The 20,833-nt window shown below is 36.0% G+C and overlaps 1 protein-coding gene and 1 long non-coding RNA gene across 16 annotated transcripts in view; one reads left to right on the top strand and one right to left on the bottom strand.

The window, feature by feature from the left end:
* LOC138755330 (lethal(3)malignant brain tumor-like protein 4) overlaps positions 1–20,833 on the bottom strand; it is a 291,580-nt gene that overhangs the window by 200,856 nt on the left and 69,891 nt on the right. For 11 of the 13 annotated variants that reach the window (XR_011352200.1, XR_011352201.1, XM_069921107.1 and 8 more), the window contains exons 4-6: positions 10,394–10,526; positions 4,250–4,391; positions 3,222–3,354 (exon numbers count right to left, since the gene is read on the bottom strand). Coding sequence is in view for 11 of the 13 variants with exons in the window: in XM_069921107.1 (XP_069777208.1) it covers positions 3,222–3,354; positions 4,250–4,391; positions 10,394–10,526 (408 nt within the window). In the remaining 2 variants the exon portion in view is untranslated. The remainder of the gene's footprint in view (positions 1–3,221; positions 3,355–4,249; positions 4,392–10,393; positions 10,527–20,833) is intronic. The other 2 variants (XM_069921108.1, XM_069921114.1) reach the window with 2 other exon arrangements.
* LOC138755332 (uncharacterized) overlaps positions 1–20,833 on the top strand; it is a 121,752-nt gene that overhangs the window by 65,486 nt on the left and 35,433 nt on the right. The gene's annotated exons all lie outside the window — the stretch shown is intronic.

Below are 20,833 nucleotides of genomic sequence, written 5' to 3'. Positions count from 1 at the left end.
TCACTGGCCTTGATTCTCTTCCCTACCCATAAGAGAAAGAAGGGGACTAATGCCATAGCTTTAAACTGCAAAGCAAACTATCAGGATTTGGAAAATTTATGTCAAAATCTAGCACAATCAAACAAATATGCAAAAGTAAATATGTAACAATGTCCATTATTTAGCAGAAAGAACAAAACTTGAGCTCATAACCAGTTGTGAATTAAAACATTTTCATCACCAGCAAATCATTTCAAGGAGAAAGTGCCTTTCACACCATTCTTTCGATTATTGTATCATTCAGTGCAATGCTATTACTGAACTAAGTAAATGCAATGACCATACTGCTGTTGAAATCAAAGCAATCTTGATCTGCAAATATTATGTATGAGCAGTAAGGAAAGTTCTGTTCATCTCGTGTTGCATTATTACTGAAGTCTTAACCACATTTAAATGATGTTCAACAATGAGTTAATATAGGGAGTGTGCATTTGGCCTACAAATATATTCATACTGTAGTTGCCAACTAGATATGGGTGTGACAAACTTGTGTATTATTAATCTTTAGGAAAATAAACAAGCACCACAGACCTTTACACACAGAAACCATTTTGAAAGTCAAAATATCTGCTAAACCATTGTTGGTTGAAACTGTGTAAAAGCCATAAACACTGAAGTGATTCTTCATTGAAATGAAGACAATAATGTTTGCTGAGATGGCAACTGTTCAAACAAGCAAGTTCTTGCTTCAATGACCTGCACAGACAGTCCTTTGCTCATGATTCATACTTTTGAAGTGGTTTAAGAAACTTTAGAGACAGCAATGAGGTCATGTCATGTGATTTTGACACTCCAAAAAGACGTTTTAATATTGTATCAAGAAACATGAGGTCAGAAATACAGTAGCCTCCAGTCAGAGAGGTACTGTTCATGTTGTATTCTCTTCATCATGAGAAATACACAAAATCAGTGCTAAGGAAAAGCCACTTCTGCTGTCTCTTTGAAAAGAGGACTGTTTCACTGCATCCATTTTCACATGGCCACTTCATATAACCCTTGCTGGGGTTTGTGAGATCACCATGGAAGAAAACAAGTTCTGAAACCTCTATTCAAGAGAGGAAAATCATTCATATGAAGAAACAATTCTCTGAAAACAAACCTACAAAGAATTTGTGAGTTTGAGAACTTTTGAATGACGGTTTTAAAGACTCTGAGTCAAAAGTTTTCTGCGACTGAACTTTAAAATGTTCACTTCTGAATTATGCCTGAACAGTAATGGTTTTGCTCCACACACACACAGTGGGGTTAAATTTAGAGTGAAGTAAGAAATGTTATTAATAAAAATTATTGTTTTGAAGATATCGTTGTCTTGGTGAATTTCTTTTGCTGCTGGTCTAGGTTGAAATGCTGGGAAATGAATTACAGTCATGTGCCACATAATGTCCGTCCAGGCAAAATACATCCGTGGCCCCATAAGGTTATAATAGAGTTCAGAAATCCCGATTGGAGAATGGGACATAGCGGATGTAATCGGATGTAATGAATGCAACAATTTCCCGCACTCAACATGTGTATCTCATGTATCTTGGGTATTTAGTCAATACAAATACACTAAACTATCCCATATAGCTTTGCTAAGTATATAATATGGTGTTCACACAATGTCAAAATCGCATAACATCCTATTTCACAGAATGCATTGTGGACAGTAAGCGACACATGACTGTCAAGCATTGTAATGTTCATACAACCTGGATAAGACAGTTGATCTTCAGTGTTATTCAACTTACACCTGTTTTGAAGGGGAAACCGAAGTGATGGAAGAGACCTACTTTATCAAATCCCTCTCTTGCCTTTATTGGACTGGAATAATCAGGCCTCAACTTTCAATGGAACAGGCTTGAGCCTGTATTCATGAGGACCACTATTCCAATGCACCTGGCTCTTCAAGTGGTTAGGCACAATTTAAATGCCATCTACAAATTTGCCGATTACACCATGGTTGTAGGCAGAATCACAGGTGACAATGAGGAAGTGTAAAGGAGGGAGATGGATTAGCTGGTTGAGTTGTGTCACAACAACAACCTTGCACTCAACAAAAGCAAAACTAAGGAACTGATTGTGGACTTCAGAAGGGAGAAATCAGGAGAACACAAAGCAGTCATCATTGAGGAGTCAGCAGTAGAAGGAATTAAAAGCTTCAAAATTTTGGGTGTCAATCTCTGAATCCCTGGTACCTTCGTGTTGATGCAATCACGAAGAAGACTCACCAGCAGATATACTTCATAAAGCGTTTGAGGAAATTTAGTATGTCACCAAAGACTCATGCAAATTTCTAAAGGTGTACCATGGGGAGCACTCTGACTGGTTGCATCACTGTCTGATACAGAGGTTCCAATGCACAGGAGAGGAAAAGACTACATAGAGTTGTGAACTTGGCCAGCGACATCATGGTCATCAGTCTTCACTCCACAGAGGACATTCACAAGAGATGGTGTCTCAAGAAACCAGTCTTTATCCTCAAGGAACCTCATCACCCAGGTCCTGCCCTCTTCACACTGCTACTATCAGTAAGGAGGTGCAAGAGCCTGAAGATGAATACTCAATGATAAAAACAGCTTCTTCCCCTCAGATTTCTGAATGGACAATGAACCACGGACACTACCTCACTTTCTCTTCTTTTTGCACTAATTTATTTTTTAAATGTAATTTACAGCAATATTTTCATGTGATACTGCCACAAAACAAATTTTGTGACATGTTCTGATTCTTCCATCTTATTCATGCATTGCTGTGGCTTAAAAGGGTTTTGAGATTGTCCAGATGTGATATATTGGAATAATAACACAACTACAGCCTCATGTTGTAAAAAGCATTTTTCAGCACAGAAAAGCTAAAAAGAAAGGCAATTAGAAATAAAATCTGATAATTATTATTATTTTTTAAATGGTCAGGCAGCATCTATGTAGGGATAGAGTTTTCATCATAAACATAAACAATGAGATTTTATTGAGCTTGATAAGTTCTGATGAAAGAGAAATTACCTGAAATATTTGCTCTATCTCTTCTCAAAGATGTACTGAATACCTTCAGGTTTTTCTGTTTTATAATAATTCCCTCCTTGTCACAATCAAAATTATTAAGTACATGCAACATAGAAAGCATACCAGTGCAAAGTGAAATTTCACTCTGCATCATATGCCAACTCTCTAAAAAGGTAAATATTTACAAAGATAACACACCATGTAGTCATCTTCAAAATCTTCATCAGATTCTTCTGTTGGGTTTACACTCACTTTCTTTTTTCGCTTTACCGTCCTTTTCAATATTTCACCAGCATTTTGCTTCACAGGAAAATGATCCATGATAGATTGTCTGTCAAAGAATCTTGCATTAAAATATGGTTTCATCAGCCAAGTTCCAGAACTATCACAGACAAGTTTGTTTAAAATAATACTTTTGATGCATTAAATTAGCCTCAAGTATGAACTTATTTAATTTAGAAAAATATAATGGTATTATGGTTTTATTATTGAACTGGATTCACCAATCCAGAGATTTAAACTAATAATCCTGACAAGAGTTCAGACTATGACTGTGGCTGTGGCAAAATGTTAAAACAGTTAAATCTGAAATAAAACATGGATTAAAAATGTGACAATGAAATCACCAGATTGCCATAAAACCACTTAGTTCACTAACTTTGATAGGTTATGAAATTAGTCATTCTTACCCTATTTCTGATGATATTCCTGAAAGTCAGCAATGTTGTTGACACCTTCTAAAATTGGTTAGAAATAATAATGGCAAGAATAAAACCATGTGGATTAACAATTTTGGAACTGGGCATGAAAAGGTGCATTCAGCTCAGTAGCTCAGTAAACCCTTTAAAGTCCTATTTATTAAGAAATAATAAGTTGTGTTGAAAGAGAGAATGCTTTCCCCCTAACAACAGTGTTTGTGTTAAATGGAAAAGATTCAAAACAGATTCAGCAACTCAAAACCAGGAATCTGTGGCCTACTACCAGCTGCAAAATTTGTAGCCTTATGCTCTCTCATACCTTCAGTCAGAAGCTCTCTATCACTTCCTCAAACTGTACTCTGTGGATCTTAATGCATAGTTTTGAATTTTATTTGGCTTGACATTATTATTATAATATCTTGTGAGTTATGTTGTTTATGAATCTGCTTTCAAGGTCTACATCCATACAGCATTTAATCTGAGAATTAGATTTGCAAATTTCTCAAAGCATTCTTTTAATATACCTACTCATTTTCACATAGCTGCTGATAAATTGGGCCACAGAAATGGTCACACTTATTGAACTTGCTATATCCTCCATAGTTTTCACTGCTGCATGAGCCTTGTGAGTCGGACAAACCATTTATGCATCCATCTTCAGTAACGACTTCTGTTATGACACAATAAGAAAACAATAAGCATATCAATATTATAATAAATGTTATTGCACTGATTGCTTTTCACCATCCTCAAATTTGAATAGTTTCAGTGAATTAACTTTAAGATCCTGTGTAACTATGGATTTTTCCCAGTTTTGTTTCATGAATCCCAATGTGTACCAATTTAAGAAGACATTGATCCAAGATTTATTTTGCACTCTCATTCATGAATGGCTTTGTCTTTATTTGTTCCACATCCATGGAACCTCAGGTCATTCCTGTGCATCAGGACAGAGATTGTGAAAGTAAGATTGGGGAAAGCACTGGCCAACAGGCAAGATGCCATGGGTTGATATGGGTGGGAGGGCAGTAGAGAAGTGATGGGGGAAGGGTAATTCTCTTATGGAGAGGGAAGGGGGTGAGGAGCTGGAGGAAAGGATGGGGAAAGAGAGAGACAGAGGAGGGGCCTAATAGAAGCCAAAGAAGTCAATGTTAATGTCATCTGGTTGGAGAGTGCCCAGACAAAATATTAAGAGCTATTCCACCAATTTACGGGGTAGCCTCAGTTTGCCAATGTATGAGGCCATGGACATGCATGTCAGTTTGGGAATGGAGTGTGTAATTGAAATAGTTGGACACTGGAGACTCCCAGTTATCGTAGCAGACAGAGCAAAGGTGCTCAACAAAATTATCTCCCAATTTGCGTTCAGTCCCTCTGATGTAGAGGAGGCTTGAATGGGAGCATTGATGCAGTAGATAACCCCTGCAAATATAGTTTTGCTTTACTTGGAAGGAGTGTTTGGGGCCCTGAATTGTAATTTTTTTAAAGATGCAGCATGGTTACAGGCCCTTCCAGTCCTAAAACCCAAGCCACCTAAATACACCCATTTGACAATGAACCTACTAACCCCATACATCTTTGGAAGGTGAGAGGAAACCAGAGCACCCAGAGGAAATGCACGCGGACATGGGGAGAACGCGCAAACTCTTTACAGTCAGCAGTGGATTTGCGCCCGGGTCGCTAACTGCTTCCCTACACTAACTTTGCAGTCCTTTACTCATATATGTTATTTTAATTACTTTTTTAGTTAAGTATTTTCAAATGTATTGTTTTGTCCATTGCTTAGCACAAATTAAATGCACCTCATTGGGAAAAAACTCACTAATTGCAATGTGGAGGTGGAATTCCTTGACTAATTTTGTTTCACTGTACAAAACTCTCAGGTTAAAGATAAAAGGGAGAAACGGTTCATAACCCATTACCAACTCTTTGAATTAGGAGCCACATAATTCTCTAAAGCTTATTTTGGATAAAGTAGGATCTACATTGGTCCAAGCCAGTGTTTCTAAACAGATGGGACAAAAGCCATCCTGTCCATTGGACAACATTTAAATAATTATCACCAAAAATGCATTTTTCAGCATTGAAATTTGGAAAGGTGACATTCCACATTAAATTCTGGGGATAAGGAAAACAGGGTAGTTGGAGCAGGCAACAAGAAGGACTGTCAATGCCCAAAATGCAACATTTTTGTGAGATGAGGTATTAGCATTCGGTCAGAGAGTGCAGTAAACCAGTCAGTGCAGTGCCCCTTTGCTGGAAGTGAATGCTGATAATGGTGTTAAAGTGTCCAGTAACCAAAATAGGCGATGTCGCTCTGAAAAGCACTGGAAGAAATTAATACCTATCACTCTGCCTCCTAGGAAAATACAAAGCTGCATAAACAACGTGAAGAATCAACAGATATTAATTTGGAGCATGTGCTATCATCAGTATCTCAACCAATCAAATAATCTTCTTCTACCCAAAGCTCACCAGTTCTTTATTAATGAGCCACTTTCCTCTAAAATAGGCCAGTCATCTGAAAACCACATGGAGATGTGATCTCCCACTATCTTACATGATGAATAGCAACTCAGAGTTAAAAAGAGATAACTACAATCACAGAGCCAATTATTAGCATGAAATAATGTCTCTAAGAGATGGGCCAGGAAACTCTACCCTATCTTTACAATATTGAAATCTTGCCACCATGACCCTTGGCTTTATCACATCAAAATTCTGTTTGTGTTTAATTTATTTGACATAAATTGATACAACAATGAGTGCTTTTGTGAATTTTGTGAACATTTAACTGAAACCCTTTATTGTTTTTGGCGGTTAACAATAAATGTTTCTACTCGCATTGCCTTCTTTCCTTCTTGGTTTCATGTTACCACTTAAATTAACATTAACCTTATTGATTTAGTGAATACAATATTTGGATATAATGAGTAAATTGTGATCACATCACCTCACCTTCTGGCGATACAAATGTTTGAATCACAGAAAAGATTTGTCCTTTAATGGTACAATTTATTCTTCATAAAATTGAATTCAATTACATAAATTAAAAGATATTTGTACAATTCAATTCCAGGGATTCTTGTTTCACATTACATCACCAAATTAACACATCCATGTGGCTATTCATCAGATGAAATAATAGGGAGATTAGGGCTCCATGTGGTTTTTGGATATCCAGTCCACTTTAGAGAGATAGTAATATTAATAAATAATGGGAAAACATTATCAAAGTTAAATATAGTCATCTACTTTTGGGTATTGGAGTGATGAGGACTGGCAATCTCAATTCACCTTTTGTCCTAATTAAAAGAAAACTGGCATGCATATTATCATCTATCAATGGTGAGACGCTCTATTTTTGAAAGACCACTAAATGAGAATGTCTGAATTAGAAATACAACTTAATATAGTTGCAACACAAAATGGAGATAATAGCAATGATTCCATTATTCACTAGTCTGCAGAGATCCTTCCAGAAAGCTGCAAGCGTACAAATCGTAACATTCATTCAATATAAAAAGTATTAAAGCCATCCAAAACAGTTTCTAAAGATTGCAGTTCCACAACTGTCTCAAAAAAAAATTGCAGAAGCTCAGCACAGATCTTCTTTCTATCCACAAATGCCATGTCTCCCTTTTATGTATTTAATGCTAAATCTATTTGCAAATTGGAAAATATGTTGATTAACAAGTCATCTAATCATTGATGAGCACATGCCTGAGAATGTGTTTATGAGTTGAAAACACAGCATGGCTTAATCTTCTAAAATTAATGGTCTTAAAGCATTCATCTTCTAAATGACAATTATGCAGAAACATAATGACAATCAGCAAAATTAAATGATTTTTGAACTGAAATGGATTATTATTCATAGATCAGGAGCAAAATACTTTCCCTGAAACCTTCCAATTAATCCCTTCAAAGGTTGCTTTATCATTAGGTATTCCTAATTTCTTCATCTATCATTTCTTTCATATGTATTGTCAACACTTGCCTCCTACCCTCAGTTTTTAACTTGTCCACTGGAATATCTTTTCTTTAATTACTGTTCTCTTTCTGTATCCTTTCCTTTTTCAAAATGCATCTTCATTTAAAAAAATGCCTTACTTAGTTAATCTTGTTTATCATTAATTATTTTCAAATCTGTTTAATGCTGAGGTTTTCAAGAACAGTTTTGCATTTTACAACTGTGATCATTGTACAGAGGAACTTGGGAGCATTTGAACAATTTAAATATACAAGTTCACTTAGTATTTTCTCCAGGGGCACCTCCACTCATGAAGTAGAGGTATTTCTGTCTTGAGCAATCAAGAATTGCAATTCTATTGTTTCAGTTCCTAGATCTTTTTCTTATCTTGGTTGATTATAATTTGCTACTTACACAGTCCTCTTCTGACTTTATAGTGCTTTCTAACCCAACATTTTCTTTCATTAAATTCCAAGCCTCTGATTTACCTATTTCTTGTTAAATCAAGCATGCTCTGGACTTCCTCATCCAAAGACTGAATTTCTACCTAACATATACTTCTCATTATTATATAAACCTCTATAAGATCATTCCTCAGTGTCCTTCATTTCAAGGAGCACAGTCCCAGACTATTCTTGTGAATCTTTTAAGCCCTCCAGTCCCAGAAACATCCTTGTTAACCTTTTCTGCACCCTCTCGAGTTTAAACACATGCTTTCTATCGTATGGCAACAGGAAATGCACACAATTCTAATGACTAATATTGCGCCTTTATTTAGGAAGGGCTGCAAGGATGTCAGGTAACTACAGCTGGTGATCCTAACTATTGGATCTATTGGAGAGCATTAGAAGAGAGGATCTATCTGCATTTAAAAAAGCAATCACTGATTAGAAATTGTCAGCATGGTTTTGTGCATGGGAAATCATATCTCATGAATTTAAATTGAGCTATTTTGAAGAGGTGACCAAGAGGAATGATGAGGCCAGGGCAGCAGATGTTGTCTATGTGGACTTTCGCAAAAGTACCACATTGTATGCAGGACTGAAAAGTTAGATTACAAAGGATCCAGAGTGAGCTTGCTAAATGAATATAAATTTAGCATTATAGGAGTGGAAGGTGGTAATGGGTGGTTTCTCAGATTTGAGACGTGCGACCAGTGGTGTGGCACTGGTGTGGTACCAAGCCCAGTTACTTGTCATATTAATGATTTGAATAAGAATGTAGATGACATGATTAGTAACTTGGACTCCCCAGGCTCCTGCCAATCATTGTGCATATCCTATCCTGATTTAATTTGCCAAAATGCATGCACTTGTCTGAATGACATTCTGTCAACCTCTCCCAGTTGATTTTCCTATTGCAACTTTAAACAACCTTCTTTATTGACTTCTGTGGCACCAATTTTGGTGTCAGAGACACTGAGGAGTCCAAGTATATAGTTCTCTGAAAATAGCAACACAGGTAGACAGTATGATAATGAAGGCATATGCTTGCCTTCATTGATTGAAGGGTTGAGTACAGGGGATGAAACATCATGTTGCAATTGTACTATTGATGACCACACAATATTAGTCATCCTTGATTTTCCAGTATCTCACTAGAGGCTAACAATTACCAATCTCTGCCAGCGACCCAGTAGGGTATAGTTTCAGGATTTCTATCCAAAACATTGAATATTCTTTTGCCTCCAAAGATGTTATTTTACCCAATAAGATCCGTTAGCAGTTGGGTGTTTGCTCCACATTACAACACCTACAGTCTCCTGTGCCTCAAACAATGTCTTCCCTATCTGCCTACAACAACCTAAGATAGACTTAGTCAAGCCTCAGGGATTTATCCATCTTTATATTAAAGTCAAAGTTCAGATTTATTGTCAAAGTACATGTATGATATCACATACAACCCCCAAGATTCCTTTTCCTGCGGACCAGGCAGAATTTCTACTTATCAATAGTGCAACAAAAAAACTGGACTCAAGCAAAGTTACATATACAAAAGAGAGAAATGCAAACTGTCAAACAAACTGACTGCAATACAGAAAATAATATTCAGTCATAAATAATGTGCAAAGTAAAAGTCTTTAAATAAGTCTCTGATTGAGTTTGTAGTTGAGTCTGATACTGGAGGGGTAGCAACTGTACTTGTACCTGGTGGTATGAGTTTGCGGCACCAATATTACTTTCCTGATGGCGGCATGTCCTGGGTGATGTGGATCCTTGATGATTGCTGATACTTTCCAAAGACAGCATTCCATGCAGATTTTCTCGATGATGCAGAGAGTTTTACCTGTGACATACTGGGCTGTGCTCACCACTTTTTGCTTCACTTTCAGCTCAGAGGTATTGGTGTACCAGGTTCTGATGCAGCCAGCCAGTCAGCAGACTTTCCTCTACGGGTGTAAAACCACTAAACACATCGGTGTAAAACCGCTAAATTGACCTCTCGTAATATCAAAATAATCACAGATTACTGTTCTCTTCCCTGAACTCACTGATTCCTTTACCATGGTAATACAGAAGAGAATCATCCATTTAAGACGTCACCTAATCTGTGGATCCCTTGTAATCTACCCTTCCAAAGGTCTCTTTCAGGGTGAATGGGCTTCATCAAAGAAAAGTTGAGATACATGTGTCAATGCATGATGGAAATAGAAAATAAAGTTGAAATTGAGTATCTTTCCACATTGTTCACTACCCTACCTTGTGCAGTAGAAGCAACACTGTATGCATTCCTCACTGCAACTGTAGGCTCAGTAGTAATCTGTGCACTGGCTTCTGCATCCTGTTCTTCAGTGGTGATAATCTCCAGGGCTCCAAATTCATTCATTTGAAACTAACAAGATAATTAAAGGTTTAAACTTATTCAAATATAAAAGAAAAAATGATCAGTTTATAACTAGAAACACGAGAAGTTATTTCAACAAAATGGTTCTCTGTAAATGAGAAGTATTGGCATTGCTAAATGAATTCATTACGCTACAGAAAATATTTAATAGATGCAAATGCTAAATGTAGCTCAAATAGAAATGTAGCCAATCAATTCTGCTTTAAACATGGACTGCAGACTGCTGGAAACTGGATCATGGGAACCAGGTATTGGAGCCAGGATTCAAGAGGATGCTGAGGGTAAGAAGGGCTCCCGAAGGGCCTCAGGTACTAAAGCCTTCCTGATTATGTCAGAGAGTTGGATCTGGAGCTCAGGGATCTGTGCAGCTGCAGAGACTGTGGGAGTGCTGGAGGCGAATCCATGGACCCTCAGTGTTTCTGAAGGGGCATTCTTCTCTTTCTGCTATGAAGGTTCTTGATGACTTTTCGTTTGAAGAATATCATATAGGTAACATTTTTAATGTTTAATTACATGACAATAAAAGGAATCTTGAACCTTGAAACAACATTCAAGAAATGTTTACTGTAATGCAAACTTAAATATTGCACGAAATGAAATTTCTAAGGGTAATTTCAATTAGAATAATTGTAGATGATATCATCATTTAGTTAAATTTAACAATGCAATGGGAAAAAAATAATAAAATTTGTAAAATGTGTTACGACTAATTTTATTAGACCAAGAAGTGCCCAGAGAGAAAAAGGTATTTGATGGCAGTCAGTCTCAGAGCTACGGAAGGCATTAAAGCAAGAAAATCAGAGTTCAGGATAAAGATACTCCCAAAATAAAGGGAGATAATTAATTTATTTCAATACACATTGTACAATGTGCATATGTGCTGAAATTCTTACTTGCTGTAGCCAGAAAGGTAGCTGTAATGTTAAGGGGCCCAGAGGACCCCAAACCTAGCAGCAATAGAAATTCACCAAGACAAATAGTAACTTAAATAAAAGTTATTTTTAATATTCTTTAAACATAAAAACAGGATCAAACTTTAACATATTACTATTAACTTAATTTAACCTAACTTAACCTCCTTCTAATTCTAAGTGCACGTGATTAGTATATTATGTTCAGAAATGCTCTTTGATTCATAGTCCAATCTCACTTCTCACTCCTCCAAGTTCACTGGTAACAGGGAATTCTTATTCTGTGCACTAGTGTTTAAAGGTAATAGGTTACTGCTCAGAAAGGTTCTTGTTGGTTTCAGAGAGAGATTTGTTGCTCGTTGGACACACACAAACTGATTCCCTCCAATCAGCCACTTCAGTGCCTTGCCAAAGAAACTTGCCCTATTAATGTTTTCCAAATGATAACCTCTTCTTCTGCAGGTCACCACGGAGTTCCTTTATTTCCCCCTTATTTCAGGTAAAACACTCTAGCCAGCCATTTCCTCTTGTATGGACCACATGGGTTTTCAACAGTCTGTACTCAGAACTCACAATCCATCTTCAAAATGGGGTTTCAACAAGCTGCCAGCTTGCCATGACTGCAGAAACCAGTTCTCTCTCTTAAACAAAGCCTGATTGGTCTCCTCTTTATCTGCTTGCAAAAACCACATGACCTTCTTAGAACACAAAATGCATCCAGAGAGATTGCGGCACTGGACCTAAACTTCTGAGCCCATTCATCTGTTGCTTTCAAAACAATAATCCATTACTCCACAGCATGTCCAATTAACACCTACTTCTGAAGTCTCTTTAGACATTCTTCAAAGTTTTTGCAAAGGCACTTGGAGCTTGGACTGATTGGCTTGAGCAAAGCTCTAACATTTTAAATGAGATGTTTTGTGAAGTGTTTGTGTTTGTTTGTGACCTACATTACCCCCACAATCTTTCTCCTTCAAAAGCATATCTATATATAATATAAAATATAGAAAAACTATAATGGTTAACTAATTAAAAGAAACAATAAATGCCAAAGAGAGATAAATATTTACAGTAATCCTAGTGCAAAATAGTGACCTGCATTCATTCACAGTCCATGATTTGTGTACCAGAGGTTTACCAAAGCTACAGCCCCCTCATGTCAAGATACATAGAAGAGAGATTGGAAAAAAAGAAGCTTATGCAAGACACAAATTTTAAAAGGCTGGAAGTCTAGAAGAGAATGTAAAGAGTAAAACTAAAATTAGAATTTAGGAAAGCAAAGAGAGAATCAGAAAAAAAAAGTAAAATATTTAAATATCCAGAATTTTTTCAAGCATATTAATTTAAATGACAACTAAGAGTAAAGCCTGACAGGGGACACAAATTTAACCTATCTGTGGAGGAAAAGGATGCAAGATCCTTGATGAACACCGTGCACCTATCTTCTCAAAGAGAGGGTGGTACCAATGTGATGGTTAAATGTCAAATATTCTTTGGAATTAGCAGAGTCGGGGTAATAGTGGTAAGGTGTTAAGAATCTTTGAAAGTGAAATAAATCACCAGAACCTGATGAAATATTTTCCAGGCTGTTAAAAAGTAAATGGGGAAACTGCAGAGGCTCTGACTGCAATGGAGTGCATCAACACATGTGCATCTGAGAACAGAGAATCCTCTCTCCTACAGGAGCAATACTGGGGAGGAATACTAATGTATTATTATTTATAAAGTGAGAAAATATTAAATTACAGACAAGTTAGTTTAATTTCAGAGATGTGTAGATTATTGGTGCCAGTTTGAGAGACATGTCTTTTTTTTTTAGAAAGGCAGAGATTCATCAGTATCCTTTCCTTTTTCAATCTTTTTTACTGGTTTTTATAATAAATGCAGTATAATGAAGAAAAGGGAACGAAACTGAAAATAGAATATCACAAATGTATTTATATCAAGATAAAAGTTCAAACAGTATAAACTTGGTCCCTCCTCCACTGCACTAGATGAAAACAGAAAAGTCTTCAAATATATCCTAACCTACTCTATTAAAAAACTGAAAACTAACAAAAAAAACATCTGAGCAGCTTATCCTAAGGGTTATATATATTTTGTTGTTTTTGATTAATACTGTGAATCAAAAAAACAAAGGTAAGGGTACATCTCATCTGGAAGACTTGAGTCCATCTAATCATATTAAAAATATTCACATCAAATGAAAATAAGACATAAAAGGTCATCATGTTATCTTCAAATTTCACTGATGAATCAAATACACGATATCTAATTTTTTTCTAAAATTAAGCAGGACATGAGAGGACCATTGAAACACATTGGAGGTCTAGAGTCTTTCCATTTGAATAGGATGGCTCTTCTAGCCAATAACATAGAAAAGGCCACAACCCATTGAACAGGTACAAAAAAACTCCCGAAACCTGGTTCAAAACCCCCAAAAAGAGCCTTTATTGCACTGGGTCGTAGCTCCACCTGAAACACAGTTGAAAAGATAGTTAAAAATTTCTTTCCAATAGATTTCTAAAGATGGACAAAACCAAAACATATGTGTCAATGTAGTAATATCAGATGTGCATCTGTCACAAGTAAAGTTAATGTTTGAAAAGATGCAAGCCATCTTATCTTTGGACATGTCAACTAGATGCATCACTTTAAATTGGATTAATGAATGTTGGGCACATATTGAAGATATATTCACCATTTAAGAATTTTGTCTCATAAATCCTCTGATAAAGGTCTTGCAAGTTCCAATTCCCAAGGATTTTTAATCTTATCATGAAGTATTGGACATAATTTCAATAATCTAATATATATAATTCTAATTAATCCTTTCTGAGAAGGATTCAATTGGAAAATATTATCAACTAGATCTGGTAGATATAAAAATGGAATGACCGGTAATATGGTACTTAAGAAATTTCCAATCTGTAAATAGTTTAAAAATGAATATTTTATATGTCATATTTACTTGCCAGCTGTTCAAAAGATATTAAAATAACCTTCCTTAAATAAATTTGCAAAAGAAATAATACATTTGATTTTCCATATAGAGAAGGATTGATAAAGTATTAATGGTCAAAAAAATAACTGAGAGATAACACTAGATTAAACAAAGTTTTTTAAATTAAAAAATTTCCCAAACTGGAACCAGATTCGAAATACATGTTGGAGTATTGGATTAGATATATCCCTTTTGATCTTGGAAAAACTAAGTGGAAGAGAAGTACCCAATCTAAATCTGTCCATATGGACGATCCAATTTGTCAGAATAAAAAAATCTAGAAAGTTATATAACAAATACTAACAGCCCAGTAATAAAATCTAAAATTAGGTAGGGCCATACATCCATTTTCTTTCAATTTTGCAAATGAAATTTACTAATTCTGGAGTTTTGTTCCTTTGAGTCAATATTATCAAAAAAAGAGTGGAATCACTTGAAATGGATATAAAAAGTGAGGTAATATTATCATTTTAAATGCATTAATATGACCTATTAAAGATAATGATAACGGAAAGCAACAAGAAAAATACATACTCAAATAGAGGAGAAAAATTGAGTTTATATAAATCTTTAAATTGTTTAGTAATTTTAACTCCTAAGTATGTATCAGTATCTATCAGAATGGATTTCTTGAGAGAAGCCATTTCTCTGATTAAAAATATTTTTGAGATGGTAACAAACTGGCCAATAAACATAGTACACTTGATTTAGTCCACAGTAATTTAGCCAATCTTTTAAGACTTCCACTTCACAAGTTTCAATAAAATGTAAGGACCATGGATTACAAAGAAGGTTAAAAAAATTAAATGTATTGGCACAATGGTTGAATGGAAAATAGATGACTACAAATAGAGAACTATGTCATTTATACTCTCCACAATACAGAAAAGAACTTGTAGGTCCAAAAAAAACTCAAGAGGCTACTCCAGGATTGTAGCTGAGGAAAAATTGGATAAATGAGAAGGCTGACGGACAATTTAAATCAGAGTATATAAAATTTGATCAAAGAAATAAGTTTTAATGAGGTTCTTAAAAGGTTAAGAAAAGAACTTCTGAAAGCAAGGTAGTGCTGGTAAAACTAGCATTTCCTTATTGTCCTTATTTGAGATGCATACTTCCTTAACAAGACCTTGGTTTAATGCTTCTGCCAATACCCATCATCAGTTTAAGGATCTATCTCTGCTCTCTGAGGCAGATGTGTGATGCCACTCCTACCTAGCACAGCAACCCATATCTATTACTTTTGGCGCAATTCTCTCTAATTATATCAGAGGTACAAAGGATGTCATATCATAACTATACATGTCATTGGTGATACTTCACTTGGAATACTGTGTGGTGTGCTGGTCACCCAGTTATAGGAATAATGTCATTAAACTAGAAAGGAGGCAGGAGAGATTCACAAGAATGTGGTGGTAGATGATTGCTTCTCAGATTGGAGGCCTGTGACTAGTGTGTGCCTCAGGGATTGATATTGGGACCACTGTTGTTTGTTATCTATGTCAATAATCTGGATGATAACATAGCAAATTTGATTAAAATGTTTGCAGGTAACAAAGATTGGAGGTATTGTGGACAGTGAAGGTTTTCAAAGCTTGCAGAGGGATCCAGACCAGCTGGTTAAGTGGGCTGAAAAATGGCAGATGGAATTTAATGCAGACAAGTGTGAGGTGTTGGATTTTGGAAGGACAAACAAAGAAAGGACATATATGGTAAATGGTAGGGCACTGAGGATTGAGGTAGAACAGAGGGATCTGGGAATACAGATACATAATCCTCTGAAAGTGCCGTCACGTGGATAGAGGTGTAAAGAGAGCTTTTGGCATGTTAGCCTTCATAAATCAAAGTATTGAGTATAGAAGTTTGGATGTTATGCTATAACACATTGGTGAGGTCAATTTTGGAGTAGTGTGTGGAGTTTTAATCACCTAATGTCAGGAAAGATATCAATAGGATAGAGAGAGTGCAAAGGAGATTTACTAGGAAGTTGCCTAGACTTCAGAGACTGAGGTACAGAGAAAGGTTAAACAGGGTAAAACTTAAATTTGGATTTCTGGGGAAAGGGGTGTAGTTGGGATAAAGGGTTAACAGAAATCGATATAAGGATAATTTGTGATAATGGTAAATGTGGAAAAGTCTGTTAGCATCTATCTTAATGGTTTAAACAACCTGTAAAAAGGAACTTTCGCATAGTAACAAAATGGGAGTTGGCTTGACCTTCCTTCAAGAAACAGATTAAATTGATAAGGAATATCAAAAATTAAAAAGGGACTGGGTAGGCCAGGTCATGACATCATCCTTCAATTCCAAAGCAAGAGGAGTAGCAATTTTAATAAAGAAGAATCTTCCAGTTGTAGTACAGGATGTTGTAACTGATCCGGCAGGTAGATATGTGAAGGCACACTGTCAGTATATTCTGAATCTTGGACCTTTTTAAATGTAAATGCCCCAAATTTAGATGATGAACGGTTTATAAAGGAAACCTTTTATCAACTGGAAGATATACATCAAAATATAATAGTTGTGGGGGTGGAAGGAGTGGTGGCCAGGTCAAAGGTGGCGAGAGTAACCTTAGTTTCAATGAGAGAGCTGAATTTAATAGATGGTTGGAGGAAATTACATCCAAGGCAAAGAGATTATTCTTTTTACTCCAGTAGACATGATTTGTACTCCAGGATAAATTTATTTTTACTATCAGTACATTTTCAGGGTAGAATCATGGAAACTGAGTATAAGTGAGAGTCTTGTCAGACCATTCACTTCTTTCATTTTCAATTGTTATGCCAGATAAGCACGATAGGTTATATAGATACGAAGATCTGAGTTTTGTGATTTTATAAGACATTGGAATCTTCTGTGAGACTAACTGTCATTCTAATGCCAATAAATTTATCATATGCGATACTTTAAAAGCATATTTAAGGGGTCAAATAATTAGTTATACCTCAAGAATTTTTAAAAAAGAGCACATGAGGGAAGTAGATAAATTGGAACAAGAGATAAAGAAGGACTTGCAGTTGAATAGCTCAGAACAGAAATGAAGAGTACTTATTAATAAAAAGCTCAAGTATAATATGATACAAACTTACAGTATAGAGAAAGCAATAATGATAACAAAACAAAGATACTACAAGCTGGGAAGAGAACTCATAAGGTCCTATCTTGGCAACTGAAAACAGAGGAGGTCTCTAGAACAATTCATGCAATTGAAACAAAAGCCAATAGAATCTCTTATAAGCAACAGGAAATTAATGAGGGCCTTCAAAATATTCTATTCCAAATTACATAAATCAAAGTCTCAAGGAGATATTAACAAAATAAATGGTTATTTGTCACAATTGGTCATCCTGTATTTGGACTTGGTAGAGCAGAGGGAACGCAATGCATCTTTTACTCAAACAGTAGAATTGATTCATTGCACGTTAATAGATCTCCCAGCAAGCATGGCTTTCCATTGGAATTCAATGAAGAATTTAAGGATTTGTTAATACCACTTTTTATGGAGGTATTAAATCAAGAGGTTGGATCACATACCCTGCCAGAGTCACTCTCAAAAGTAATAGTAATGGTAATTCCCAAAAAAAGATAAGAGATCCATTGAAACCATCATCATATAGACCGATTTCTTTATTGAATACAGACTATAAAATACTAGCCAAAGCTTTGACCAACAGATTGGCAAAAGTTTTGCCAAAATTGATAAATAAGGATCAAACAAGATTTGTTAAGAAAAGGCAATCAGTGGACAATTTGGCCCAGAAAAGAGGTGAATTAGGTGTGGCAGAAAAGGCTTTTGATAGGCTGGAGTGGTATTTTCTATTTAAAGTGCTGGAAAGATTTGGATTAGGTCAAAACTTTATAAATTGGATTTGAGCCCTATACAATGAACCTAAGGCCAGAGTTGTGACAAAAGGGGAAGTATCTCCAGCATTCCCACTGTCCGGATCTAACAGACAAAGATGTCCATTATATCCAGCTCTTTTCATATCGGCTATAGAACCTTTGGCAGAAATTATTCGATGAGATCTTGACATCAAGGGGTTCAGGGTTGACCAAGATGAACAGAAGATCAGTCTGTTTGCAGATTATGTGTTAATATATCTGACAGAACCAGAAGCTTCTTTGCAAAAGCTGGATTTGCAACTGGAAAATTACGGGAATGTCTCTAGGTATAAAATAAATTGGGACAAAAGTGATATTATGCCGTTAATTGATAGGGATTATACAAATTGTCAAAGAAATATGCAATTTAGATGGCTGAAGTATGGGATTGTACTTGGGGATTAAAACAGATAATTATTTTTTAAAATTATATAAAATGAACTATCTTCCCCTGCTTAAGAAGGTTGAAGAAGATTTAAATAAATGGATAACTCTTCTGATAGCTTTGATTGGAAGAGTTAATTGTGTTAAAATGAATATATTCCAATATGTGCAGTACTGTCTTCCAGACTCTTCCAACACTATTACCACATGTTTTTTTTCAAAATTTGAATAAATTAGTTAGGATGTTTCTTTGGAAAGGTATGTTAGCCAGAGTCTCCATGGAAAAATTAACTTAGAAATACCATATGGGATTTGCAACTCCCAAATTTATATATTACTATTGGGCAACCCAGATGAAATTTGTTACTTCCCTCTTTGACGGAAGAGACAAGCCTTCATGGGTGGAAAATGAACTGCACAAAGTTGGTGAGAGAGTAGCAGAAGATCTTATATATAGGACACTAAATTTATTTTTGGTGGAAAAGAATCACCTCTAATAAAATATATTTTGAATATCTGGTATGAATTGAATAATTTAATTGGAACAAAATGAAAAATATTTCAAAAATGCCCTTGACATTAATTCCTTTAACAATGGATAATGGATAGAAAAATATAGATTGGTCCAATATAACCTCTTGCATCAGCTATACCTTACCCTGCATAGATTACATAAATTCTAATATATCAGATATATGTTTTAGATGTGGTGAAGAAATAGGAACCTTTTCCATTACATAAGGTTGTGCCCTAAAGTAAAAACCTTTTTGGGAAAATTTAAGAATTTTATTAGACCAGATTATTGGGAAGCAATTGCCACAAAGTCCAGAATTGTTTCTCCTAGGAAATACTGTGGGCATAAGACCCAAAATGAGGTTGTCCAAGTACCAAATAGAATTTCTTAAAATTGCATTGGCGGTAGCCAGGAAATTTATTGCGGTTACTTGGAAGTCTGGACATAGCCTGATGGAATGCAGAAATGCATAGTTGTGTTCCCCTGGAGAAAATTACTTATAATCTAAGGAAGAAGTATTACATGATTTTGCAGGTATGGCAGCCATCCTTGCAGAATGCAGGGTTGAATATTTAGGGATTCTTATTCTGTTCCTGAGTTCTATATTCTTGTTCTTTCTATTTGAGTGCTAGGCAAGAAAAGGAATTAGATCCTCTGAAGTGGATCCAAGATCCTGACAGTTCCTCCCCTTTTTCTGCTTTTCTTTCTTTCTTATCTATTTTCTTCTTTCTTTTCTATTTTTCTACTTCAGGGTTTTGTTTCGGGGTGGGGGGATGGGGCTATTTGGAGATATAGACATTGATTTTCTCATTTCAATATATGTATTTAAGTAATGGTTATTTCTTCATACATGTTTGGCCACAAAATTAAAATAAAGTATTTAAAAAAAAAACATGTTAGGACTTTATTCCCTGGACCATAGAAGAATGAGGGAGATTTAATAGAGCTATTTAAAATTATGAGGGGGATAAACAGAGTAAACATTGATAGCCTTTTTCCATTGAGTGTGGGTGAGATTCAAACAAGAGAACATGGGTTAAGGGTGATAGGGGAAAGGTTTAAGGAGAACTTCTTCAATCAGAGAGTGGTTGGAGTGTGGCTGAGCTTCCAGCTGTAGTAGATGCAGGCTTAACATTTAAGGAAAACTTAGACATGTATATGGATGGGAGAGGTATGGTGTGCTATGGATTGAGTGCAGGTCAGTGGGACTACGCAAAAAAAAAGTGGTTCGGCTTGTCCGCACTCCTGCACTGCCTACTGCAGGGGGCCACCCATTGTACCTGTAGAGAGGTAACCTGGGAGAATGGCTCCACCTACTCCCTGACAATCACTGTCCCCACATAAAGGCTCATGCTGGCCCTTAGCCAGGAGCAGAGCACACAGAGCCAGGAAGGATACAGAGCCTTGTGTGCAAGTTTTAAGCTAATTAAAGCCTGTAGTACGGCCTTCGTTGTTTGTGCTTGTTTGTTTGCACTGCAGCGCACCCCAATTAGCTTAATTTTAAAGAACCATGGAGATGTTTCTCAGCATTGAGAAGCTGGATATCGAACCCCAACATCCGGAAGCTCCAGCACACTTCAAGATCTGGAAGCATAAGAGC

Source organism: Narcine bancroftii, chromosome 2 (assembly GCF_036971445.1).
Source record: "Narcine bancroftii isolate sNarBan1 chromosome 2, sNarBan1.hap1, whole genome shotgun sequence".
Taxonomy (NCBI): domain Eukaryota; kingdom Metazoa; phylum Chordata; class Chondrichthyes; order Torpediniformes; family Narcinidae; genus Narcine; species Narcine bancroftii.
The sequence above is the reverse complement of the archived record's forward strand: the minus strand, read 5'-3'. Positions and strand labels throughout refer to the sequence as shown.